Below are 26,692 nucleotides of genomic sequence, written 5' to 3'. Positions count from 1 at the left end.
AATAGATGAGCAGGCAGTAAAATGTACTTCAATTGAGTGCAGCTGGATTATTCAGCACTGTTATTTTTGATTGTTTGGCCTCATCTGTATCTCTATACAGGCAACAAGATTTGCTAAAATATGCAATTGAAAAGTTTATTTCCCAATTCAATTCAAAAATGTATACATGTCAATTTAGAGAGGGTCAATTTAGAGAGGGAAGTGAGTATGGGATGGGACTTAAGTTGTATCTGCATATTTTGTGTGTGTAAATAAGCCATCTTTTCAGTTGGATTTTTCTCTGGCTGCCAGTTGGCAGAAGAGAGCTCTGTGGTCTAGACTGGTGTAGATGGGACATAGCAGAATATGAAGAGACCAGACTTCAAGAATAAGAACTGGCCTACTTGTGTTTCCTTTAAGAGTTAAAACTAGTATTACCCCGAATACTTCAACTAGTGAAGGGATTCCCTTTTTTAAGAAAAATTCAGCTTCTAGTGCTGCTAGTGGCAATTGCTGATTGCCAGCAGAATTCCAGTATTGTCACTTCCAGTCATTCAGGATTAATCCATGTTTCTTTACTTGTAACTCTCAGCAAAAATTCTATGCAGATGCAGGCTATTCCCCCTGAGTAGTTCAGTTCTCTGGGTTTGCCAAGAGCTTTGTAAATGAGCCAGTGCAGAGCTGGAGGATCCCTCCTTCAGATCTCCCAGTGATAGCTGGGTCAACTCTGAACTGATAAGAATTAATTTTTCTCAGAATTTATGTGACTGTTGTTATAAAACAGCCAAAATTTGAATCTCTCTTTCCTGGGTAGTCTCAAGTTTAATGCAGACTGAGAAATTTTCTAGCTTGTTACCAATGTAACTTTGGTTGAGTTATTGTTAAGAATTTAGGTTCTTCAGCACTGTGCATTTCTGGTATCTGCAATACCATCTTTGACTGACATTTCATGATGCTCCATTCAAAAAAATGTTCTTCTGGAGAAAGCAAATTAAATTTAATTTGTATCACCAGCTTCTGCAAACCCTTATGAATTCATCAGGCAGATATTCCTTCTTGCTCCTAACATATTCCTCACATGGGACAGTGTGAGGGATCTTGTTGTGCCTTTCCTTCTCATGTTCATTAAAAAGGTGCCACTCAGAGCTTTCTGTTCTTTTTGCCTGCTCCATGGAGTGATTGCTTGCAGGTGATGTGCAGGCTTGTTCCTCTGAGAGGATGTGAACCAGTGGGCAATAAACCCCACCATAATAAATCATCAGAGTAGATTAAAGAAATAATTTTTAGGCATTCTTCCCGCAGCATGCCTGACTTGCAGAATTTGAAGGTTTTTACGTCTGTGCTGCGGGTACCATGATCTTCTTGCAAGCAGAATTGCACAGCAATTTCCACCATTCTTACTAACAGCAGTAGTTTCTTCCTAACTGAAACATCATAGAATAAAACTGACCTTTGAGAATGCACAATTTGTACTTGTGCTTAACTGCTGTCTAAAGTTGGAACTCTGTAGGGTTTTTTTTCAGTAAATACACAGGAGTAATTGGATACAATTACAGTATTACACATAGTCGTCAGATCAAAACCAGAGTAGGTTCTCATAGAAACAGTGCTTTCTAACCATATGTTTGTTATATGTATATTGAATGTTATGTCTTTTTAAGTTGCTTGTAGAACACTGAGATAACAAAAAAGTAATACTTTCTCATAGTGAACTGCTGACTTTTTAACCCCAACCCTGACAGGCACCCATGGGGACTTGCTGGGGGGATATTGCAGAGGGAGTGCGAGTGGAGGTTCCGAACACTGACTGCAGCCTACCTACCAAAGTCTTCTGGATAGCTGGAATTGTCAAATTAGCAGGTAAATGTTTTAGTTGAAATTAAAATAACCAAAAGAACTATGTGAAGGGATCAAATACTTTAGTCAGTGATCACCTGCTGAGTGTAGTGCTGACCCTGGTCAGGGTGGCAGAGCTGTGTCTGTAGGTTACACATTGTAGAGCTGTCACTGTTCTACACTTGCTTCTGTGATGCTTGAGAATGTCTGTTCTTGGTTTGGTTTTTGTAATACTGCCTCAACTTCAGTAAGAGCAGTGCAGAGCAGATAGGAGACTGTGTAAGAGCTGTCCAGAAGCCTCATTCTATGAATCACCTGTCTTGGTAAAAAGTTAAGAGATTCAAGGTCACAGATCTAAGACATGAAAAAGCAGATACTGTGCGTAATTAATTTTGTTCTCTTATGTATAATTTCTAAAGGATTATAGTTCAAGAATTTTAATTTTGTTTAAATTTACTTACATGATAATGCATGCACATTTATCAAAGTAATCCATTCTGTGCATTAATAGCATCCAGAAATGTGCCATTAAAAAGCTTGCTATTAAAAATTGCATTTAGAAAATGAATGTAATGTACATGTACATGAAATATTTGTACATATTTTATAATCTTGTTTCATTCTTGCATTTCTTTGAATGCTTTCTTTCAGGCTACAATGCTCTCCTGAGATATGAAGGCTTTGAAAATGACTCAAGTCTTGACTTCTGGTGCAACATTTGTGGGTCTGACATCCACCCAGTTGGTTGGTGTGCAACCAGTGGGAAGCCCTTAGTTCCTCCTCGAAGTATGTAAATAGTAACCTTACTGACTGATTTCAAAGTCTCTTTCATAAATTAAATTTGCTCACGGTCCAGATATAAAATTATTCTTTTACCATAAGAACTCTTATCAACAGTTATGAATTAATAATTTTAACTTTTGGAAAAAAGAGAGCTTGACTGATGCTGAAAGTGTTTCTTGGATTAGCCCATCTGATGCAACTCAAGGCTTTTGAGGTCAGGGTGGCAGCAGCTGGCTAATCAGTGCACTGATTTTAGTAATACTTTGTTATTAAATTCTTTACCCTGGCCCATAAATTTAATCTTGGGTAGCATTCATTCTCTAAAGAGGCTTTTTGTCATTATTGTCATCTAGGTCTTTTAATAGTCATCTGGGATTTCTTCTTTACATATTCCAGACTTTAATATTGTCTCTAACAGGCACAATTAAAAATCAGTGGCTTATTTTTTCCCCTTCATTTGCAACAGCCATCCAACACAAATACACAAACTGGAAAGCTTTTCTAGTGAAACGACTTACTGGTGCCAAAACACTTCCTCCTGACTTTTCTCAGAAGGTAAGGCTGATGCAGCATCAATGATGTTTTGTAAAGAAAACTGCAGCACAGTGTGAAGAACTGAATTATTTTACACTGGCACGTTAGCTCCTCTTGCAGTGAAGGAGATACAGTAGTTTCTTCCCTTGGAATCCCTTCTCCACTTATGTCCACACTTGTCAGTATGCATTTGGAAAACTATTTGCTCCAGAAAGAATAGATTTCTATAAAAACTAGTTAGTCCATTTTAATTTTAAATTACCCCGTTGAAAAAAATCTACAGAAAGCCCAGAAATGCTCATGATACATAAGAAAAGTGCTCATGCCCTGTGATATGTAAGAAAAGTGAAAACTGATTTTTCTGATTCAGGAGTTATTTTTATCATGCACTATTTCACAAAACTGAACAGGATATGTTAATACAGCATGGATGTAGAAGGAACAAAGAGCATACTTTCAAGTATTTTTTTCCTACTCTGGACTAGGTTTCTTTCTTAGTCATGTCTTCAGGTGTGGCAGCTGCTGCATAGTGTGCTGTAAGTTTACTTACTGATATTGTGAGATGATGGTGCATACAGTTCTTAGTAGAAGTATGAGACTTAATTTGTTGTTTTACACTGCATGTAATGTTTAAAAAACAACCAAAAAGTCTTTCTGCAGTAGTTAATTTTTATTTTAAAATTGGCTCAGTTAGAAGCCAAATAAAATTGGCAAGATCTCAGCCCTTTGGGGAACTGGTAATGAAAATGGCAAGTGGCAGATACTGGTTTTTAAACAGTCTGTTTTCACAAAGCAGATTAGCATCTGTTTCCTTTCTTTTGTGCATTTTGAAGAAATACTTTGTAAATGGCCATCTTTAATTATGTTGAAGGTTTGCTTTCCATGCCTTAAAATGAAGTATTTTAAGCCTGTTTTTAAAATACTGTATTTTGAGTGGATGACAAAGCAAGAACAAAAATTCATGAGGTTTTTCTTGTTAAAGTTGTTATTCAAGGTAACTTCACCCGTTGTTAACAACTGAACAAATTTTCATTATGTCAGTGGAAAATGTGAGAATTCTATCTCATCTTAAGGACGACCTTGAAACAATTAAAGCATTGTAGGATCTATTCTTAGTTTTCTGAAATACTTCATTACCATGATCTAGAAGAGAAATAATTTGTGTCATTTCTCATCTTGGGTTGGTTAAAAAGTCCTTCAGTTAAATGACAAGTGTATCAATACTGTGCTTTAAGGGACAGCAAATGGAAATGCATATTCTTGCAGAATGTGTGTGTGAGGATATTCTCACACAGTGTGTGTGTGTGTGTGTGTGAGGATATTCTCACACAGTGTGTGTGTGTGTGTGTGTGTGTGAGGATATTCTCACACAGTGTGTGTGTGTGTGTGTGTGTGAGGATATTCTCACACAGTGTGTGTGTGTGTGTGTGTGTGTGAGGATATTCTCACACTGTGTGTGTGTGTGTGTGTGAGGATATTCTCACACTGTGTGTGTGTGTGTGTGTGAGGATATTCTCACACTGTGTGTGTGTGTGGATATTCTCACACTGTGTGTGTGTGTGTGGATATTCTCACACTGTGTGTGTGTGTGTGAGGATATTCTCACACTGTGTGTGTGTGTGAGGATATTCTCACACAGTGTGTGTGTGTGTGTGTGTGTGAGGATATTCTCACACTGTGTGTGTGTGTGAGGATATTCTCACACTGTGTGTGTGTGTGTGTGAGGATATTCTCACACTGTGTGTGTGTGTGAGGATATTCTCACACAGTGTGTGTGTGTGTGTGAGGATATTCTCACACTGTGTGTGTGTGTGTGTGAGGATATTCTCACACTGTGTGTGTGTGTGAGGATATTCTCACACTGTGTGTGTGTGAGGATATTCTCACACTGTGTGTGTGTGAGGATATTCTCACACTGTGTGTGTGTGTGGATATTCTCACACTGTGTGTGTGTGTGAGGATATTCTCACACTGTGTGTGTGTGAGGATATTCTCACACTGTGTGTGTGTGTGAGGATATTCTCACACTGTGTGTGTGTGTGAGGATATTCTCACACTGTGTGTGTGTGAGGATATTCTCACACTGTGTGTGTGTGAGGATATTCTCACACAGCGTGTGTGTGTGTGTGAGGATATTCTCACACAGCGTGTGTGTGTGTGTGAGGATATTCTCACACAGCGTGTGTGTGTGTGTGAGGATATTCTCACACAGCGTGTGTGTGTGTGTGAGGATATTCTCACACAGCGTGTGTGTGTGTGTGAGGATATTCTCACACAGCGTGTGTGTGTGTGTGAGGATATTCTCACACAGCGTGTGTGTGTGTGTGAGGATATTCTCACACAGCGTGTGTGTGTGTGTGAGGATATTCTCACACAGCGTGTGTGTGTGTGTGAGGATATTCTCACACAGCGTGTGTGTGTGTGTGAGGATATTCTCACACAGCGTGTGTGTGTGTGTGAGGATATTCTCACACTGTGTGTGTGTGTGTGTGTGTGAGGATATTCTCACACTGTGTGTGTGTGTGTGTGTGAGGATATTCTCACACTGTGTGTGTGTGTGTGTGTGTGAGGATATTCTCACACTGTGTGTGTGTGTGTGTGTGTGGATATTCTCACACTGTGTGTGTGTGTGTGTGTGGATATTCTCACACTGTGTGTGTTTTCTGTTGCTTCAAGGTGTCTGAGAGTATGCAGTACCCATTCAAAACTTCCATGAGGGTGGAAGTAGTGGACAAGACTCACCTGTGCAGGACAAGGGTGGCAGTGGTGGAAAGTGTCATCGGGGGCCGCCTGAGGTTGGTGTATGAGGAGAGTGAGGACAAGACTGATGACTTCTGGTGCCATATGTACAGCCCACTCATTCATCACATTGGCTGGTCTCGAAGTATAGGACACAGGTTCAAAAGATCTGGTGAGTTTGGTTTGGGTTAGGGGTGTTTTGTGGGCAGTGTTGGCTGGGAGGAGTCTGGCTTAAGCAATTCTCTTGCTTCAAACAGTTAATCAAACTGCTTTGAATTATGATATTTAAAAATGTTATGTCATGTGGCCCAGGGTTTTAATTTTATTACGCTTAGGAATTTCAGTTACAATTATAGCTAACATATACAGCAGTGGAAAAACCACAATAACCTTTAGCTTGATATTTGTAGTGTTTAGAAGCTTCAATGGTTAACAGAGGTCAGCAACCTGTAGGCAGAAAAACCTTTAACTGCACAATTCAAGCATGGTAAACTTCACTTTTCATGCTGGTACCTGGAATCACAGCCCTGGTTTCTTCACATCTAACTCCTTTTTTTTTTTTTTTTTTTTTTGTACAATACAGCACAGACAAGTATCCTAGTAGATACAGAATTGCTTTTACTTGCAAGTTTAAAGTCGGTTTGTTATTTTGTATTGCAGTATTTATGTGATTTAGAGGACATAAGGGAATGAGCTGGGAAAGTGAAGTGACAGTCTGATAGAAGGGGCACAATTAAGGCCTTTGCTACCTGAAATACGAAAGAAATTGTAATTTGAAAAAGTTAAGGCTTTTAAACAAAGAAAAAAAGTCTGGGCTTTTTTATTATTTCTGTGTTCCTTTGAGCTGATATCTCTTGTCAGAGACAGAATTCCTGTAAAGCATTCCACAAGGTTTCCCTCCAGGGGAAGGCCTTCAGTCTTCCTAGTGCTTCAAATTTCACTGAAACCATTTATAAACAGAGAGATATAGTTACACGTATATATATATATGTATTTAAAGTGATTATATGTAATTAAATAAATGTATCTATAAATGTCATTTTCTGTCATAGCATAGTGCGATGTAGTTTACCTGCCAATTTTTTTGCAAAGGCTTCTATGTAATACTTGCCTCAATTTTATGACATAATAAAATGGTCTTGTAAATACGGGATATTGGGGTTTTTTCCATAAATTGTTTCTTTTATAGAGGCAGCTCAGGTTGAAGTCAGCAAGGAAAAATGGATTATGTCATTTTGATTTTTGTGGTAGTGTTCCTATGAACTGTGGGCCTCCCACACCAGTGATTGTGTAGTGTTGGTTAACATTCAGAAAAACATTGTTTGCTCTGTGAACAAAACTTCTGAACATGATGGTTGTTGTTATTATTATTATTATTACTATTATTATTCCTTATAGATATTTCAAAGAAACAGGATGGACATTTTGATGCACCCCCACACTTATTTATGAAGGTGAGTTCAGTAGCTAGAACAATCTTTGCAGAGCTAAGGACCTTTAGTTCCTCTTGTGTGTAAACCAGACCTTGAAACTCTGTTTACATCCTGGCCCAGCACAAGGGTTTCTGCTTTTATTATCCAATCTGGCCTCCTTGATATAAGCAGAGCTGGTAGAACAGATATTTCAGTCTGTTGCTTTGGCAATGTGGGGGTATGTTTTGCTCCAGGCTCATTAAATTCTTTGTTTCTGCTGCTGTTCTGTGATTCTTTCAGGTAAAAGAGGTTGATGCAGCTGGAGAGTGGTTTAAAGAAGGAATGAAATTGGAAGCTATAGACCCCCTGAACCTTTCAGCAATATGTGTGGCAACGATCAGAAAGGTAAGAAAGCAAATGTGTGAATGTGGAGGCAGTGAGGCTTTTTCCCCAACCTTTATTCAGGCTTGAAACAAAAGCTTCAAAACCAAAATTAGTGGAGCTCGTTCACACAGTGATTGGGGCATATCTGTCAATTATTTATATAAAATTGCTATGAAAATGTGTTCATGTAAATTTGACTTTAATCTCTGGAAATTCAGCCTTACCTTTAATTAGAATCTATTTGTGAGATGAATTTGCAGGAAAATATTCTGCTAATTATATCAAGTGTTTTGTAACTGTTCAAAATCAAACCTCATCTTGCTGACTTGCAGAATTTTGTGAAGATATTTTAAGGCTGTCCTTCTTTCTTAGCTTGATTGAAATGGAGCCAATCCATGTGAAATCTACTTTAAAAGAGGAAAATATAAAAAGCAGTTTAGCTGAATTGTTTAACCTTTCTAGTGAGGAGGAGAATGGTTATGATTTTGAGTAATGGTGTACTGAATATCCTTGCAAGCTGAAGAACAGACTGAGTTATAAAGTTTTAGAAGTAGAGCTGTTGTTCACAAGAAAAATAAACTGGAGATCAGAAAAAGGAGATGTTGATCACGTAACTCTGTGCTTATCAAAGGTACATGTAGCAGTTGTAGTCACAGTCCTGGAGACAGCCATGATTTGGAGGGTTTTTGTTACAATTGAATGTCTTTCTAAGCGTGGTTCCATTATTATTGAGTTGCTTTCACTCTTGAAACATGGCATGCTGTCTTTTTAGCTTTCTCACCCAGCTGAAGGTATTTAATGTGGAATTTTTTTTCTCTTTACCAAGGTGTTAGCAGATGGCTATCTTATGATTGGGATTGATGGCTCAGAAGCAGCAGATGGGTCTGATTGGTTTTGTTACCATGCCACTTCCCCTTCTATTTTCCCTGTTGGTTTCTGTGAAATTAACATGATTGAACTAACTCCACCGAGAGGTACAGGTAGCATTCTGACACCTTTTATTGTGAATATTGCTCAGTGATGGTGCATGTGCCATGTGCTTTGTTTCTTAACTCAAAATTCAGGTCACTTCTTAGGACTTTCTCAAGTCTGAAACAAATACAGCAGCTTTACTTTGAAGTAATCTAAACCAGAGGTAGCCAACTCTTCATTTAGAAGAAGTTAGATTGATTATTGGCTGAAATAATTTGCATTTGCTGTCAGAAATGGAGGATTCCACTAAGTCAGTGGGAAGTGTGTGAGTCACTAAAAGGGCTCTTCAGAAAGTGTCACTGGTTGGGAAGTCCTGGCCACCCAAACAGTTAATGAACATTGTAAAGGATCTCAAGCTAATTCACAAATATACCAGTTAGTTTTGGAAGGCTATAGACAAACTTGAGCTTCAGGACTATACACTGAATAAGCCCCTCGGTGAAGAAAAACTGTTTTCACAAGCACATGTGCCTCCAGAAGACTTTACCTCCCTTTTCCCTTTGTTTGCCTTGGTCTTGCACTTTTATTTAAGAGGATAATATTATATAACAGCAGAGGACAATGATTTTCTATGGCTTTTCCCTCCATTTGCATTCTTGTAGGCTTCTACTTTTATTTAATGAATTATTTTTCTAGGTAATAACTATAGTGTAATGCAAAATGGTGTAATTTCATGTCATTTTTGTTGTTGTGCAGTAATAACTGTCACTCTAGAGTGCAAAAAGTGCAGTTACACAGATTGTTTTATTTTTCAGTCAGCTCATTTAGTGAATTTATTGCCTAGAAATTCATGGGCACCAGCATCCCTCAACAATCTGAGGTGCAGAGACTTGCAGTAGAAGTTTTTATGGGAGGAAATGCTTGTATAGCAATCTATATCGATCACTTTAGAAATACACATATGGAACTGATGAGACAGAATAGGAGAAAAATTTGCTTTTGGTGATGAGACTAACTCTTCACTCTTGAAACACTACTTTCAGAATGGGGATTTTGTTGTTTGGACATTTATGATACTTAGTGTTTCTTGTATCATGGCAACCTAATTCTTTACCTCCACGTACATTTTCCCTTTTACTGCAGTTTTTCTTAAGTCCTGTGTCATCAGCGAGATGTGATTATAAATCACACGTGCAATAATCTAAAAGTCATTTGGAAGAGGAATTACTAGCAGTGAAAAACAGATCATAATGTGCATTAGCATTTTTAATAGGATCAAACTGATTGAAGCTCCTTAGCTCTAACAAAGAAGGTATTTTGCTTTCCAAATTATGGAGAATGGACAGTTTCTTAATTCTGCCTGCTCTGACAAGGCCCACGTGCACATTTCCTGCTTGTGATGATCTTGAGTACAGACATATTGGTGTAGCAGAGGAATGTTACATTGAGAAGAAAAGCATTAATGTGCAGAACTGACACACTGTTGCCATTGTTAATTAACTCTCCAGCTGCATCTGTTCATGGAGATGTTCCATAGCCAGTGTGAGCACTCTTATCCAAGTTGCATTTAGTGTTGTGGATAACTTGAGTTGCTGTGAAATCATTGGACTTTGCAAGGCTCATTCCCCCAAGCATCTTTATCCCATGCTGAAATGAGTAGAAGATGAAGATGCTTAGGCATTTTGAGGGATGGGGTTAAATTTTGAGCTGTGGGTATTGGTTATGGCAGCCCTGTGCCTCCACAGAGGTGAGAGCCACATCTCTCCTGTAGCTCCCATGCGCTGCCCACTGCACTGCAGATTTTCAGGATGTCCATCACTCCACACTGCTGCAGAGAAATCCTCCAGGCTGTTGTTGCTCCAGCTAGAATTAGAGAATTATTAGTAAGAGTTGTTGAAGTTGCTCAAAGGAAAAGATATTCCTGTGTTTTATGCATATTCAGTAGCAGCTATTTTGGAGAGATTTTTTTCTTCCTTTAAAATAGCTTTTAAAAAATCCTCTAATTTTCCATATTACATATTACTGCTATTTTTACCCTTATTAAGCTTTTTTAAATATCCATGTTTATTCTTACCATTCTGTTCCTGACAATTTAAGTGTTTCCATAGTGGAGCTATTTCCCCACAGGGAAGAAACTGTATATTCTCAATTCCGTTATCTGTTCTGGGTCATTTGTGTAGGGCATTTGTAGAGATAAGAAACAGTGTTGACAAAAATCTTCCAGTTTAAGTTATTTATCTTAACTTAAATGATACCTTTTATGTTACCCAGTGCTTCTTTCTTCTTGTTTGTTGCAAATGAGCAATGTCCAGGTGGCTGTTTGTCCCTTAGATCAAAGGTCAGAGGATGGAAGGTTCTGATACTAAAGTTTGACTTTTGTTTTCTTTTTAGCTGTAACACACTCCCCATGTTCTATTTTTGGTGTTGTTCTTATGCATGAGGTCTGCAGCTGATGTATGAAAATGTTGTTTAAAATTCACAGGTTATGCAAAACTCCCTTTTAAATGGTTTGACTACCTCAGGGAAACTGACTCAATAGCAGCACCAGTAAAGCTCTTCAATAAGGTAATGAAATTACACATGTCTCTACTGGAGTCAGTATTTTCTTTGCGTTTTGCATAGTGCATGGGATGGACCCATTTGTTGAATACAGTTTTGAAAAACTAAGACTTTTAGAGATAACAACCATTTGAGAAAACAAAGGTTGGTATCTCTGAAATGTTAAACAGATGCAGAGGTACAGGAAACTTCATCAATGATACTTGGGGTTTTTTTTCTATATGAAGTCGATTGAAATCCCTGCTTCAGCACTGCGCTTAAACTATCTTAATGAACATGTCTGTTTACTGCTGTTTGCCTTCTTTGCTTCCCCAGGAAGTTCCAAACCATGGGTTTCATGTTGGCATGAAACTGGAGGCTGTAGATCTGATGGAGCCTCGCCTGGTGTGTGTGGCCACAGTGACGCGCATCATCCACCGGCTCCTGAGGATCCACTTCGATGGCTGGGAGGATGATTATGATCAGTGGGTGGATTGTGAGTCCCCAGACCTGTATCCTGTGGGATGGTGTCAGCTCACTGGATACCAGCTCCAGCCTCCAGCACCACAGTGTGAGTCTTGCTTTGTCAATAATGGAAATGAGTTTCATGGGGGCTCATTTTCCAAACCTCTTCTAGTTGGGTCCCCAGGCAAACAAACAAACATGGAAACTCTTGCTAATGCCTGGAAGTTCTGATTTACAGTTCTAATCTTTCTCATTTTGATTTCTAAAGTACTTCTGAGTGTTTTTTACTATTTTACAATGCCAGAAGATGCTGATTTGATGCAGGGAAAAAGCCTCTTGTCACTTCTGGAGGAGCTTACTGAGAATTTATATTGCTTTAAGACTGCCAATGTATCTGTTTCACCTCCTGAATTTGGTGGAACTCAGCCTGTGCAGAAGCTCTATCTAATTTATCACAGCTTGTCCTGTCAGATCATGTGTTAATACTCATTAAATGCATTTCAAGAACTGTTTGTTTTTGTTTTTTAATGAGAGAGTTCATGTTAAGCAGTTTAATGCAAGGTGGTTTTCCACAGTAAAATTTCTGTCTTTGTTCAGTCACTAAGGAAAAATTCTGTAACTGTGTAGCAGCTGTGACACATTCTAAACTGGGTTTTGTTTTTTTTTTAAATAATAAGCATAGATTTTCAATTCTTCGTTTTTTGCAGCATCAAGAGATAGCCAGTCAAGTTCATCCAAACAGAAGAAAAAAGCTAAATCACAACAGTACAAAGGACATAAGAAAAGTGGGTGACAAAATAGTGTTTGCACTTTACCTGTTGTTTTAAAGTTTGTGGTCTCTACCTAAGTCCCTGTTCTATTTGCAAATGTTTGTGTCTAAACAGGTGTTATGCTTAAAGGTGCAGTATGCCACAAAAGGAACTTTTTCTTTGAGAATAACTATTTTTTATAACTTGTGGTAGGGTAAATGTTGCTAATAATAATAATAATAATCTATGAATTGTAGGTGAACAATGGTAAAAATAGTTTTGTATTCTGACATAACTTCAGTTAAATAATTTATTGGTTGTGTACTGTATTGGTAGTTGCACTGCCTTGTACAAAATACTCAGGTATCAACACAGTTTTCCCTCTGCTCTCTGTAACACAGATGAAGGAATAAGAACCAAGTTACTGGGATCAGAAAGAATGAGGTGTAGAAAATTTAAATTATCATCTAACTGGCTTTGTTTGAAACAAAAAAGCTACTTATTTGCCAGATTTTTTTATTTAGGCATGTATGTAAATTAAGCTTTTTTTATTGTTACTTTCAGAAACAAGCAGCATTGCTGTATGTGGCTGTTCTTGTCACAGTAAAACTCAGTAATGATGTTTTTAAGAATCTGCAGTGTTCAGGTAGTTTCCAGAGTAATTGATTCCCTTGGAATCAAATTGTCAAAATATAAAATTAGCTTGCCTAATTTAGTCATGTTTTCAGAATGCTTTGTTGGTGTCTGGAACTAATGTGAGGAATTAAAACCTTGTCTTCCTGGTGTGTTTGTGAATGGATCTATTAAGGCCAATTGGAACCTTCTTCCTCAGTCATTGAGAATACAAACTTTGCTGTGTTTTTTCTTTGGGCATGCAAAGAAGTTGGCTGGTGTGGGTGCCATAGATAAAACTTTCCAGGTGTCTGGGAAGTTCTTAGAACCTCTTGTTAAGTGCCTCAAACATTTCACTGGTTATCCTTTCTGCTGTTGGAGGAAATAAACAGTAAAATCCAGATCCTTTTCAGAATCTTGCAGCAGTATTTTTAAACAGAATTCAGATACTGGAAAACTCCTGATTTGAGAATATCCAGGGAAAGCTGTGAGTGCTGTTGCTTTAAGCTAGGGAAATATGGTTTTGTGGTTAATTACCTTTGTGTAGGACCTGTTTTTGTATAATTCTGCACTGTCTGAGCACAATTTGTTTACCAAACTGTTCTAGATGATCATATTCCTTACCTTATTCCCTTCCTAATGCCTCTGCTACCTGTCTTACAGTACATGTGACCCAAACCTGGAAAATTAATTCCTCTTTCTTACTGCCGTAAGAAGCTTTAGTGAAGCTTTAGAGAACTTTGTCTAGGGAAATTTGTTCTTGATTTCTCACTAACCTAAGGTAAATGTTGCCTGTAGAAGCAAGGAAAACTTCTGGACTGTTTGCTCAATACTAAGAAACCCTCTTAATCACCAGAAGATGAGAGAACAAGGTCATGAACAGTTAGTGCTGGCTGCCTCCTAGATGGGTTTTTTAAGTAGGTTATGGCTATGGAAGTGCTGAGTCACAGGAAATAACACTAAAAATATCTTCTGAAGCTTTTTCTTGTTCAGCACTTGTAAATAGAACAGACAGTTATTTTGTAAAGGATTTCAGTCACAAAACCATTTAATGCAACCACCATGTTTTTATGGTACCACGTAAAGTCACCACAGATGGTGAACAAGAAACTCTAGGTCTTAAATTAGGTTAGTTTTAGCTGGGCAGGGAAACATTCTACACATTTTTCTCATGTGCTCACAACACAGCCCAGGATGTCATTGAGTCATTCTGCTGTGTGTAATGATACAGATTTCTGCTGCAGTGCCCTCTCTTCCTGGGAGCACTGGAAGTGCACACGTTCACTGGGTAGCAGAACTGATTGCACTGTACACACTTTGGGAATGCTTTTGGGGATACTTGAGAATCTCCCCCAGTTCCTTTTCCATTAGTGTTTGTTTCAGTGAGTAGGGTTTTGTGCTGTGTGCCTGCTGTTCAGAAGTCTGTGCAGGTGACTTCTTGAAAGCTAGCATGCCAGCATGCCTGGACAGTTAATTAATAATGAAGGATGCAATATCTGCTGGTATTGTCTGCTTCCTCTTGGATGTGTATATCAGAATAAGGTTATTGAAATGATAATATGACCCATATTTTCAAGGTTGGGATTCTGTAGACACCATTCTGCCTCATTAATCTCTCTAAAAGGCTCATCCTGAAGTTGTCTTCTAAGAAGAATATGTAAGCAGGGTGGTATCTTTAGCATATGCATAATCAGTTACCTTTTCAGGGCTGGGCTTTTGTTTTTTTTGTTTGACAGTGCTGATAGGACTGAAGCATCAGCAGCCACAGTTTTGATGTAGCTGAAAGCACTGATTTGTGTTCCAGATCTTGTACCCTCAATACCACAGAGAATACAGCTTGAGCACAGAATGGAAGCATCTTAGTGATAAAGGAGAAACATGATAATTTGTATGGGAAATGTTTTAATAACATCTGTTCAAGAATATGGTGCTTAATAATTTGAGGCTATTTTGGAAGTTTTTTTCTGCGTGCTGAAATGGTTATTTGTGTTTGTAAGGCACTATAAAATGGGAACTACCATTCTAAGGGAATTAAGAGCATGTATTTTTAGAGGTGATAAACTTTTGTCTAGAGAGGATTATTTCCCCAGAAGCATCCTTCTGTCTCTTAGGCACACGCTGAAACAACTGCAGCCTGAAACTGAGCCAACATGTCTTAGGTGTCCAGGGAGGAATGTGACTGTGCAGTGTAGCTGCAGCAGGAGTAATTCACAGCATTTGTATTTCATTGATAGAGTATGAAATAAGTGGGTCATGGCATTAAGCAATGCCCTTGAAGTCCTACCCACAGCCTGTAGGATTCAGGGACCACAGTGTGGTTGTTGAGAACAATATTCCCAGTAGTAACTGAATGGTGCCATTGTATAGGCCCTGGTTTTTGAGCATGGGGTGAATCTCAGTCAGAGCCATTTCTCAGTGAACAGTCAGAGTTGCCTGATGCACTTTAACCCAAGCGTTTATTTTAGTTTGACTTGATGTTTAGAGAGGAAGATACCAGTTGGGAAGAAACCTGTCAGTTTGTCCAGCCCACCCTTGGCAGGTGAGGCACGGAGGAGCTTCTCTGGGGATGACGAGTTGGTTCCTCCTCCATACCGAGCCCTTCCAGCACAGACAGCCCCTGAGGCCTTCCAGCCTCCCAGGAATAGCCAGGAATTGAGTCCCAGCCTCCAAACAGGTAACTGCTCACAGCAGTGTGGCGCTGCAGAGTGGAAAGCTGTGCTCCAAGGTGTCATGTGCTGACTCATCCAATCTTTCTTTTTTCCCTTTTTTTTTCTTTTGAATTTTAGTTGGTTTAATTTTTTTTCTGTTAGAGAGCTTTTCATTGTCACTGATGCACCATGTCACTGAATTAATCATAGCAGAGGATTGCAGCTGGTTTAGAACTGAGGAAGAAGGTTGTGGTGTAGATTACTGAGAATCCCAGAGGGGCTCTGCAGAGTGCTAAAATACAAAAATGCACACTGTAAAACTGAGTGGTAATGTGGATCTGGGAATATTGGATGTAAGTAGGTCATTATTGTGTGTTATCCTTTGCTATATGCTGTAAATAAACATTTTTTGTCTTTCTATCACAAAAAGGCAGTTATCTGGGAAATATCTTTGGAAAGTGTTATTTAAAATTTTGTGGATTACTGAGAAAATATATTTAAAGCACTGTAGTTGTGCATCTGCAGAGAAAAACTCTTAAAAATAATCAGTAATATTGAAGTAGATTAAAATTTTGAAATTTTTTAAGTATAGTTTACATTATGTAATCAATCTTCAATTATACAAGTTCACTTCAAGGATCTGGTAGTTCTTCTCTTCTCTTCTCTTCTCTTTTCCTGGTATCTTTGGCAACCTAATACAGCAAATTACTGCTAACAAATACATTGTGGCAGTAGGAGCTGTCAGCCTGGGTGATGCTCTCCCTGCAGGGTGGTTGCCAGCTTGGTGGATTTAGCTTCAGATTTGCTTGCTTACTCCCTTAAGCTTGCCTTAGTCTGCACAGGCTGCCCTGTCAGCTCTCTCTACTGAGTCTGGAATACATCCAGAGCAGTTTCTCTTGTCCTTGTGTTATCCATTAACAGACTGGGGAAAAAGGAACCCACATGGCACCTTTAGGACCTGAGGAAAACCTTTACTCTCTTCTGCTCATCTGCCAGCACTCCTCAAGGATCCCTTTAGTTTCACTTCATGTTCCTACTGGTGTGAAAATGCTGTGTTTAATAGAGGCTTTGATGCCAAAGAGAAGCCTTGCTTAGGGGGAGAGAGTGTTCTGGAGGATTTATTTCTGCACAATTGTTCTTCTCTTATGCCAAATCTACACCTGTGGTGCCTTTCTATAGTGCAAAGACATACACAGTCTGGATTTGTGTCATTAGATCTCACAGTTCTATGAAACACCTTGGTTTCTCATACTCGGGGCTTTCTATGATCAACTGAGGGGAACTTTTCAACACTGAGTTTTGGTAAGGCTGGACAAAATTAATTTTGTTTGTGATGTACCTGGTCATTGTCCAAAGAGGTTTGTGTTTATATTGAAACCACCAAGACCATACCTTTTCAAGGCATCACCTTGATAGCATCCAGTCAGTTTAGAACATTGTTTGAGATTGGCCAGAACTCATTCATTACATGCATATTCCTCAGCATCATTCCTTGCCTTATGTTGCTGTAGCTGTAGGACACATGCAGGCACAATGCAGGGAATGTTTGCGTGGCTTTCAATGGAGTCAGTGGAACATGAGTAACAAAACAGCATCTGTTCTGAAACTTCTTGTCCATGGGAGATCTTAGTAAGGTTCAAACCCAGTTCTTTCCCCTTTTGTATTGTCATGAGCACAGGAGAAAAGGTTCAGCACTTCTTCACCTTGGTTTGTATGAAGTGGTTTTGCTCTCTAGCAAATTCCTGGAGCTGCTTTAGGGTGCAGGAGTACTTTGCATCTTTCAGTCATCTGAAATGATTTCTTAAGCACTGACATTCCCCTGTTGGACTGCTTCATTTTTAAAAAGAATGTACAGCAAGCCTGGCAGAGGAGGAGACTCTTCCCAGAGACTGACCCAACTCTGGAGCATATTGCTCCATTTCTGTTGGTTTTGGGAGGTGTGAATGTCATGGCATCAGACAGTCTGTCTCTGTGTCCTGGCAAATCACTGAGACAATGTAAAAAGGGAGTACCTGGCCCATCTGTATTCCTTTTCCTTCAGTTGAATGACTTCCATTAGTTTTCCTTTTTCTTCTTCCAACTACTTTGGTGTGTAGCTGTAACTAAGCTTTCCTAATGGAGAATTGTAGTTAAAAGCTGTATAGTAGGAACAAACAAAGTACGATATCATTAAATATCTAAATGTCAGGACTTTGGTTCAAATAATCAGAGACAATCCAAATCATGGCAACTGCTGTTATTCCTGTACCTGCAGGAGCTTCCTGCTCAGGGGAGAGAAGGGACACAAGGGGCATGGTGGGTTGGTTTGTGTCCCTGACCTCTGTGTAGCCTTTGCTTAAGGCATTGCAGCATAGCCAAGTAGCCAGTTGTGTGTCTTATCATTTAGACAGCATTTTGTTGCCCCCCAGAGACCAGGGATCTTGGTCAGAGTTGGGCATGATGCAGGGAAAATTATTTGGGATCAAAAAAATAAGGGAGGGATTGTGGGCTGGGTAGGTAGGAGGAGGAATCTATTAAAGAAAGATGAGGAGAGCTTGCATTATGCTGCAGCAACTTTTGACATCATCCAGTATTTTAATTTTCAAACTTTATTTTTATTTAGCTCAAGAGCTTGTTTCAACAGAGAATATTAATAAAAGAATAATTAAATAGCTTGTAAATCACTGCAGGGCTGTCAGTAGCAGTCTCTGGGTTGGGGTATTTTCCTTTCACTGCATATTTCTGCATTTCAAGACACACTGGCAATGTATATAAACTTTATATTCAATAATTATAAACGCTGATACTTTTCTCATTCATTTGGTCATAGAGAAGCATTTATTTTTTTATAATCAACCCTTTAATGTGGGTACTGCACCTTTAATGAACATTTACATGTTTTGTTTTTGGTGTTCTTTTCATGGTGCTCATATTTTGATAATCATCTCCATTAATAAAACTGGAAAAGTAATTGTGATATTGATACTCAAAAGATCTTTGTCTTAATCTCATTTCTATTTAACTTTGACAAAAGGAGAAGATTAAAACTACAAAAATGTTTTGCTTTAATGAAACTTACCTTCTGGGATCATTAAAATTTTAATGATGGATTGAGAAATCTTTGTCAGTATATTTTGTTGTCTCACAAACTGTTTGCAGTAACTGGGCTAAGTAATGTGAATTGTAGGTTATCTGTTGGCCATTTTCAATCTCATTTTCACTTGCATAAAGACTTAAGTGGTTTAAAATACTCAGTTCTTGAGAAAATCTGGTAGAGAATACATTATTGCAAGTAATTTGAAATCTGTTGATATTAGAGCATAACTTAAGGCTCCATCTGCACTCACAAAGTCTGTTCCCCTGTGGATCCTGAGCGTTAAAGCATTGCTAAAATGCAGACTATAAGAAAATGGGGAATCTGGGATGCTCCCAATATCAATAACATTAAGTCAATTTAAGGCAAAGTTGCACTTCAAATGATATAGATGTTTAATATGCATTTTTGATTTGTAGTGACTTCGTTACAGCTGAAGGAGGAGTTGCTGGATGGAGAGGAGTACAGCTTCCTGCAGGGAACATCTGACCATGAAAGCAACGGCTCTGCCAGCTACTACATCAAACAGGAGCCCTGAGGCAGCTCCCAGGAGTGAGGGGCACAGCACTGGTGATAGGAAAAGAACCTTTCTCCAAGACTGACTGATTTTGTTCCCACTTGGATGGTGCAGTTCAGGTGACTGTGCCTGGAGTGCTTTGCTAAATGTAGATGAATTAGACTCAGTTCAGAATTTTTTGGAAGGGCGGGGAAACTATTTTAGTGAAAAAGATTTTTCAATTTATTAAAAAGCAAAAACAAAGGACACTTTTGTGTTGTACTTGAAGCTTTTGAAAGAATTTTGTAATATTTTCAAGTTCAGATTTATTGTGCATTGTTAACAAGAACTGAAATTCTAATTTTTTTGTAAGATTAAAGTTTATTTAGCATGATTGTGGGAAGCAGTTGGAGGAAGATATAGCTGCAAATACAAACGAACTGTCATAACAAATGAACCTTTTTGGTACAAGTTGGGAGACTTTTAGACTCTTGTGAACTGCACTGGTCACGCCTCTGTTTTTTTAATTGTGAAAATAAGGCTTTAAAGCCCTGGTTTAGAGGCATAAATTATATGTGGAAGATAGTCCTGTAAAGCTCTACTCAGTGAGTAGCCCCAAGTGCAACAGAGCCATCGCCTGAGGAAGATTTTAACTTTTCAAGGTGTTTTTATTTAGTTTAAAATGTCCTTTTTTATATAAGGTTTTGTTTTTTAACGTTCCTTAGGGTCTGATTCAGTGCCCATTAAAATCAGTAGCCTTGTCTCCATCGACTGCAGTGGGCATTGGATTGGATCTGCAAAGCTCTTGTCTGTATGTGAATGTCTGTAGTCTTGGGATGCTTCAGCAAATGTTTACAGAGCCCTATGCCAAACTGGAACTTCGGAACATTCTCTCATTGGAAGGTTAGTTGTAGCTCTGAATTTTGACTGAAGAAGCAGCTTAGATGGACAGTCACTAAGGACTCCCTTGGTAGTGGGAAGGAACTTGTGAGTATTCTTGTGATTGTTTTATTTTTTTTTTCCCCCTCCACCCATTCAGAATGTCCTAAATGTTTCCTTACCATCTTAAATATTGATCTGTGACCATTCCAAACTGATGTGCCACATGGTTTCAGGTGAGCTGAAAGGAGCCCGACATTATGGATTAAAAATGAGTTCAGTCCTGCATAGCCTGCAATATTCATGTCTTGCTGCAATGTGTGACAGGCGTTGAGACTTGAGAGCAGTATCAAAATCACATGGTTTTAGTCTATAATTCAAAAACTGGATTTGCCTGTTGCCTGGAATTGTCTCATGTCAAGCATCCCATTAGCCCCACCTAGTCAACTTCCAGATTTTTGCAAGGTAAAAGTCATTTATAAAAGGGTGAAAATGATGGCCCCTTAAACACAAGGTATTTTTGCAGGAGGTCTTAATTTGGATTTTATCTTTCTGTATTTTTAACCTCTGTACATTTTTGTAAATGGTGTTGATGAGTGAGGTGGTTGGTCAGCCCTGCAGAGCTGTGACTGGAAGAATGTGCATCAAGAGCTTTAGCTTTTACAATTAAGGTTCATTAACTAAACTCTCAGGAATTATCTCATAAGTTCTGTAAGTGCTTCTGGGTCTTTACAGGTCCCCTTCAGAGCAGTACAGTGATCATCTGACTCTCGACCATAAATTAGGGCTTTAAAAAAAATTTTGATCAAAAATTATTAACATCTGTATTCCTACAGCATAAGAAATGCTTTAAGGATATCAACCCACAGTGTCCCAGGAGACCATTTTTGTATATTGTTGCTTGAGCTTAAAAAAAAATGCATAGAAAGTTGAAAACCAGCAAATTGATTATTTTCTAAAATATTGCTCCAAGTTAGGGTACACAGTATTGGTGATATGCACAGGTTTACCTCATTCTATGCAAGAGGGGTTAATTATGTCAAGTTTTGTATTTACTACTGGAAGTAAAACATGTCCTGTGTAGTGTAGAATGTCTGGAATTCTTTTCTCCCTTACTGGTAAAATTTCCTTAATAATGACCTGTTTTAAACAACAGTTTCTTCTATTGACAGAATCTGTTAATCTGATTACAAGAATCTATAACTCCAGGTGGTAAAGACATTTTAGCTCTCGAAAATAGCCATTAAAAGGATTTTGTTGGACCTGGTAGACTTCAAATACCTTAGCTCAGATTTTGACCCACCCATGATTTTTATTTTGAACAGCCTGGATTGGAGAACTAGGATTAGAGACCATTGTAGTGACACTTTGAGCCTTGATTGTTTTCTTGTGTTCTCAATTTAATCTGCTGTAAAATCCAGCTCTGCAAGCATTTATTTAATTTGGTAAGTATAGCACTATTGGTTTTTCTTTTTTTTTTTTTTTTTTTAATGCAGCAACTTGTAGGTTGTCCCATCAGCTGGAGCAAGGTTCTCAGAGTCTTGCTTTCTTCTCTCATCAACAGCTTCTGACTTCAGTAGAAAAACTGTTGCATTAATTAGTGTATCATAATGTGGGAGGTCGGGCTAGTTAGTGAGTGAGGTGCATTGCCAGGTCACTAAACTGAGTACTGCCCTGAGTATTGCCCAGGCTCATCCCTGATTTTTGGAGTCGATCTTCAAATGTCAAGAGGGAAAAATGAATCCTTAACACACTTCCTGTGTTGGGAGAAATGTAAGAATCTGTTCTAAAGTCTGTCAGTCTTTATAATGTTGTTATTCATCAAACACTAAAGTCTTTGAGGTGATGTATGTTCTCGGGTACCCGTGTGACTGCAGCAGTTGGTGAAACATCTTTTGTGTCTCTGAGTTCATAATATGCCTCAATTGTGTAATTGTTGAGTACAGTGACATATGTGCTGAGCAAACCATGGAAGGAGCTGCTGGAGGTCACTTGTTGAGGAGAAGCTCAGGGAAAACCTGAGCAAGGTGCTACCAGGGATGTGATCCCCAGAGAGCCTGTGGGGCGTCCCTGTGGCAGCTCCCTGGCTTTACAAAGCATTCCTGTGGCTCTGGGATGTTTCTCTTGGCTTTCAAGTTGTGCTACCTGGCTGAAGGAGCAGCAAATGTTGGACACCTAAAACCTTCAGTGGGGTTGGACTTCGTGGCATTTGGCACAGCAGGTTTTTCTGACCATGAGGCAGCCCAAGCCCTGTCCCTAACTTGGCTGCTGCCCCTCTTTCCTTGTTCCAGATCTCTCTGCTGATCTTTGATTATTACATTATTTTCAGAACTCTCTAACCTGTTCTTGCTGCATCTGAGGAGAGCTACAGCAGTTATTGATTCGTTGTTCTACGGATACTAACACGGGTTTCAGTGTTTGTTTTGGTTTTTTTATTGTTGTTTCCTGTGATGTGAATACCCTCCCTCATCTTTGTACAATGGTGCTAATATATTTGGTAACAATCCTTTACTGGGAAGGGATTTTTAAAAACTGTGATTTCAGCTGAATTTTTTTTTCCTTTTGATTTTTTTCATATTTAAAATAAAAAGCCACAGCCATTTATACAAAAAAGGCATCAGCTTTGGCCCCTGGGAAAATGTTGGGGCAGGAATCAAGATTAAACAAATGGGTTTTTACATCATTTCTGTATGTATTTGATATATAGATCAATATCTGTACAAATTTAATCTTTTATTTTCTTGGTAATTTGTGTGGTCAGTGAGAGAGTATTTAAAGCTTTCTCATGCAATGTACATAACTCAGTGAAAAAATGCTTTTGGAGAAATTAATGTTACTTTCATTTTTACGAGACTGCGGATTTTCAGCATGGATGTGAAAAACATTAAAATTATAACTTTGTGTACAAGATGAAAATAATTCACTAAATTTGCCTTTTTTACACAAAATAAAAATGATTAAAAACATTTTTCTGAATACTGGTTGTTCTGTTTAAAAGACACTCTTAGTCCTATTAAAAACACCCCCAATCTATAAAAACATGAGTAATTTAAGTAATTTCAAGTATGCTGGTGTGACAAGAAATCATGTGAGACCCTAAGCACAAGGTAAGGGGTTTGATACCAGAAGGTGAATTAGGTAAACATTTCAGAGAGCAAGTTTTGCACTTGGTCTCATTTAATTTAATATTTATGTAAGGAGGGAAATTTTGTGGTATCCCTTTTTTCCTCTAGCTGTGTTGGAAGTAGCTCCAGCCTCCCTTCAGCTCTCCCTCTGCAAATTTGCCACTGTTTGAGTCCAGCAGCTGTGCCAAGGTGGATGTGTCAGTGGGAGTCTTTGACTGGGGTCAGTTGTAAGTGAATGCACCACAAGGAATTATTTCACACCCATTTATTTGAGAGTCACTTTCAGCACTAAGATAACTGTGGTTGCTCCCAGGGCAGCAGCTGGAATGAGATGAGGTGTTGGAAGGCACAAATCACTGTGGGAACCCATCACTCATAGATCCAGTCGTGTGCACAGGGCTTGAAGTCAATGAGCTCTGTGGGTTTGAACCACAGGTTGATCTCCTTCTGTGCACTCTCCACAGAGTCACTGCCGTGGATGATGTTCCTGCAGAAGGAAACAAACATTGTTCCCTATAAAAATACACTTACAGCAGCCTTGTTCTCAATTTGCAAAAGCTTGGATGAAGCATCTAAAGGGGGGAGACTATTGCTGTTACTTCAGGTGGAGTGTTCTGCCATCCCCACTCCCCCAGAGCTAATTATGCCTATCAAGGTTACTGCTCTAGAGCTACTATTTTACCCCAGCCGCTGCCTGAGCTTACAGTCTGCTCTGGGGAGGAGCTGGACTGCAAATAAAATCAGCTTTGTGCCACTTTCCTAAGCCGCAGCTATGCACTGTGACCTGCAAATAAATACCAGTTCTGGCTTTCTAGAATAGAAAACTGCCAACAGTTTTTGTGTTGGCAGATAAAGAGTGAATAGGAGCTGTTGAGTTTTTAGTATCAATTAACAGACATACCTTCCCACTTGAATGCAGAAATCACCACGGATGGTGCCAGGCTTGGAGTCTGCAGGGTTGGTTTCCCCCAGCATTACTCTCCCAGTTTTAACCACGTTGAGTCCTTCCCATACCTTAAGGTAAAAAACACAAAAATTTTATTAAGCCATGGTTAGGCAAAATACTGACACTTCATCTTTGCTCTACCATACTTTGCAAAGAAACAAAGGCTCTACCACTAAAGCTATTAACCTTACCTAGATTCTCTCTCAGGCCTGTAAAGGTGACAAGGGATAAAAACGTATGAACTGGCAGTAATTGTAAGAAGGATTATCAACATTGTTACTGCAGTGAAAGAGATACTTTACCAAGCCTCAGAGACAATGTATAAAGCCAACTCCCAACCCTTTGTGTTATGGAATAGGGGCACCATGCTGAGCGTTCTCTCCTAGCTCATCATCACACCAGGAGATGATATTACAGCAAATACCATGTTTTGGGGGGAATGAAAGAATGAATGACACACAAGTTGGGTTTTTGTGTCACAGATACTGACCTTTTCTTGCACAAAACCAGATTTTTGGTGCAGAAGATTTGCTTTCAGGAATTTTGCTTTATACATTTTATACGTGCACTTTTCTCATAGTAATTTCACTGTCTTAATTTTTTTTCTTTAGCCACTATCAGAACTAGGCAGCTTGAAAAAAATCTTTTTGCAACACTGTCTCTGAATATTCTTAATGATTTATACAGCAAGACAAATATATTCAAGAAAGTAATCTTAAACTAAAATTAAGCCACTTACCATGGCCACAATAGGTCCAGAGTTCATGTATTTAACCAAACCAGGAAAGAAGGGGCGGTCTTTCAGGTCAATGTAATGTTGTTTGAGAAGATCTTCAGAGGCCTTTAAAAGGGCGGATGTAATTTTAAATATAATTTTCTGAATATCATTGAACAAAAGGTGTTACAGGTGGCGTTAGTGATTAGATTCACTAATACTTAATGTTCCCAACACTGCTGCAGCGCTATTGCGGGTATCAGCGAGAGCTCCTGCTGTTAACATGGAAGGAGTTCTTTGTGGCAGTGCTGGGAATTGTCAATATGGTTTCTTTGCACCGCAGTGACCCTCAGCGATAAGCAGAGTACAGGATCCCGGGGCGGTGTTACCCAATACAACCTTTCGGCCAAGGCCATTCCAGCTCCCAGTCGGGCTGCGTTAAACCTCTGCAGCAAAAATCGCTTTTATCTGAAAGGGGAGAAGCCGCGTGCCGGGCAGGAAGCCGGGCCCGAGGCGCGCTCCAGCACATCCGCCATCGGCTCCGCGCTGGGGCCGCAGGAGGAGATCGATCCTCGGTGAGGGTGAGGATGAGGATGAGAGTGCGGGTGGGGGGACCCCTCCCAGGCAGGGCACGCGGGGCGAGCTTTGGGGACAAGGCGGGGGCACTCACGTGCACGAACTTCATGGCCACGAGCCGGAACCCTTTCTGCTCGAACCGTTTGATGATCTCCCCGACCAGCCCGCGCTGGACGCCGTCGGGCTTGATGGCGATGAAGGTGCGCTCGCCGTTCCCCGCCATGGCGCTGCGGGCGGGAACGCGCCGTGAGGGGACGCGCGGCCTCAAGGTCGGCGGCGGCCACGGCGGCACCGCCCTGCCACGGGGCACCGCCACGGAGCGTCCTCCCGGCCCCGCCGAGCCCCGCCGGGCCCCGCCGGGCCCCTCCGCCCGCACCCCCCGTGCCCCCGGACCGCGGGGCCCGGCCCGGCCCGGCCCGGCCTCACCTGTCCGGATCCGCCGCTGCCGCCGCAGGAAGAGGCGCGGGCGGGGACGGGCGGGCCTGGGATGCCCCGCCCCGCGCAGGGGAGGAGCCGCCGGGCCGGCGGCGCTTCGGGGGCGGGATCGCCAGCACCGGGCCGGGACCGGGACGGGATGGGACGGGACGGGATGGGACGGGACCGGGACGGGGACGGGACGGGACGGGAGCAGGCGGGAGAGCTGCCGCTGCCAGGCCCGGCGGCCGAGAGCCCCGGCGGCTCTTGGCCAGCCCCGGCGGCACCTGTCCGCTCCGCCGCCTCGAGGGTTATTAATTTACAGACCCAGCAACTGTGGCTTAAGCCTTTAAGACACTGAAAGGACGGCGGATGTTTAACACAAGTAAATAATTTTTTACTGATTTTCTGCTGGGCTGGCTGCTTTCAGGTATGGTCCTGCCAGCCCGGCTGCACCGCACAGCGCGGCTACAGCTCCTCAAAGGCAAATTTATAACAGAAAAGCGATGTGGGATCCGTAAACCAGGAAGATCACTGGTAATTTTATTGGGAGGATGAAGCTGCCAAGCGTCAAAACCTCACAGTCCCTGGATCCGTGTCACAACATGAAGCGGGGAGTTCTTGTTACTTTTTATGATGTTTACAACTTGGCCCTTTCCTAGCTGATGGAGCACCTTTGCCTGAGCAAATTATAATCATTCACCATCACTGCAGGTGGGATATCAATGAAATAATCTCTGAAATCCTTGCGTTGTCTCTTATTGAGGAGCCAGCTAATGGCTTCACTGGGTGGTTCACAATTCGTGGTTTCACACTGGACCTGCTCAGGCACCTCAGCCATGCAGGAATGCTGGCCTCCCCCTCCTCCCAGTCTCAT

At 40.3% G+C, this 26,692-nt stretch overlaps 2 protein-coding genes across 8 annotated transcripts in view; one reads left to right on the top strand and one right to left on the bottom strand.

Moving 5' to 3' along the window:
• MBTD1 (mbt domain containing 1) overlaps positions 1-23,005 on the top strand; it is a 36,614-nt gene extending 13,609 nt beyond the window's left edge. For 4 of the 7 annotated variants that reach the window (XM_062506330.1, XM_062506329.1, XM_062506332.1 and 1 more), the window contains 11 exons: positions 1,722-1,839; positions 2,467-2,601; positions 3,065-3,153; positions 5,809-6,043; positions 7,270-7,325; positions 7,584-7,688; positions 8,494-8,647; positions 11,062-11,144; positions 11,454-11,688; positions 12,290-12,367; positions 19,084-23,005. In XM_062506330.1, the coding sequence (XP_062362314.1) occupies positions 1,722-1,839; positions 2,467-2,601; positions 3,065-3,153; positions 5,809-6,043; positions 7,270-7,325; positions 7,584-7,688; positions 8,494-8,647; positions 11,062-11,144; positions 11,454-11,688; positions 12,290-12,367; positions 19,084-19,202 (1,407 nt within the window). In that variant the 3' untranslated portion in view covers positions 19,203-23,005. The remainder of the gene's footprint in view (positions 1-1,721; positions 1,840-2,466; positions 2,602-3,064; positions 3,154-5,808; positions 6,044-7,269; positions 7,326-7,583; positions 7,689-8,493; positions 8,648-11,061; positions 11,145-11,453; positions 11,689-12,289; positions 12,368-19,083) is intronic. The other 3 variants (XM_062506333.1, XM_062506328.1, XM_062506334.1) reach the window with 1 other exon arrangement.
• A 409-nt stretch (positions 23,006-23,414) lies between these two features.
• LOC134052220 (nucleoside diphosphate kinase, mitochondrial-like) lies at positions 23,415-26,692 on the bottom strand. Its single transcript, XM_062506562.1, has 6 exons — positions 26,496-26,692; positions 25,828-26,118; positions 25,496-25,628; positions 24,850-24,951; positions 24,066-24,178; positions 23,415-23,651 (listed from the first exon to the last, which is right to left on the bottom strand). Exons 1-6 carry the CDS (start codon positions 26,690-26,692, stop codon positions 23,534-23,536), a joined length of 954 nt encoding a protein of 317 aa, XP_062362546.1. The 3' UTR covers positions 23,415-23,533.

The sequence above is a fragment of the Cinclus cinclus genome, chromosome 20 (genome assembly GCF_963662255.1).
Source record: "Cinclus cinclus chromosome 20, bCinCin1.1, whole genome shotgun sequence".
In the NCBI taxonomy this organism is placed as follows: Eukaryota; Metazoa; Chordata; class Aves; order Passeriformes; family Cinclidae; genus Cinclus; species Cinclus cinclus.
This window is presented reverse-complemented; position numbering and strand designations above follow the sequence as displayed.

What these genes read in the sequence shown, in the direction of transcription:
- LOC134052220 (XM_062506562.1), bottom strand. Translation starts at nt 26,692, where the DNA reads ATGAGACTGGGAGGAGGGGGAGGCCAGCATTCCTGCATGGCTGAGGTG. An exon ending in GCAGCGGCGGATCCGGACAG is followed by an intron (nt 25,629 to 25,827) that starts GTGAGGCCGGGC and finishes TCCCGCCCGCAG; the next exon opens with CGCCATGGCGGGGAACGGCG. An exon ending in TGGCCATGAAGTTCGTGCAC is followed by an intron (nt 24,952 to 25,495) that starts GTGAGTGCCCCC and finishes GCCCTTTTAAAG; the next exon opens with GCCTCTGAAGATCTTCTCAA.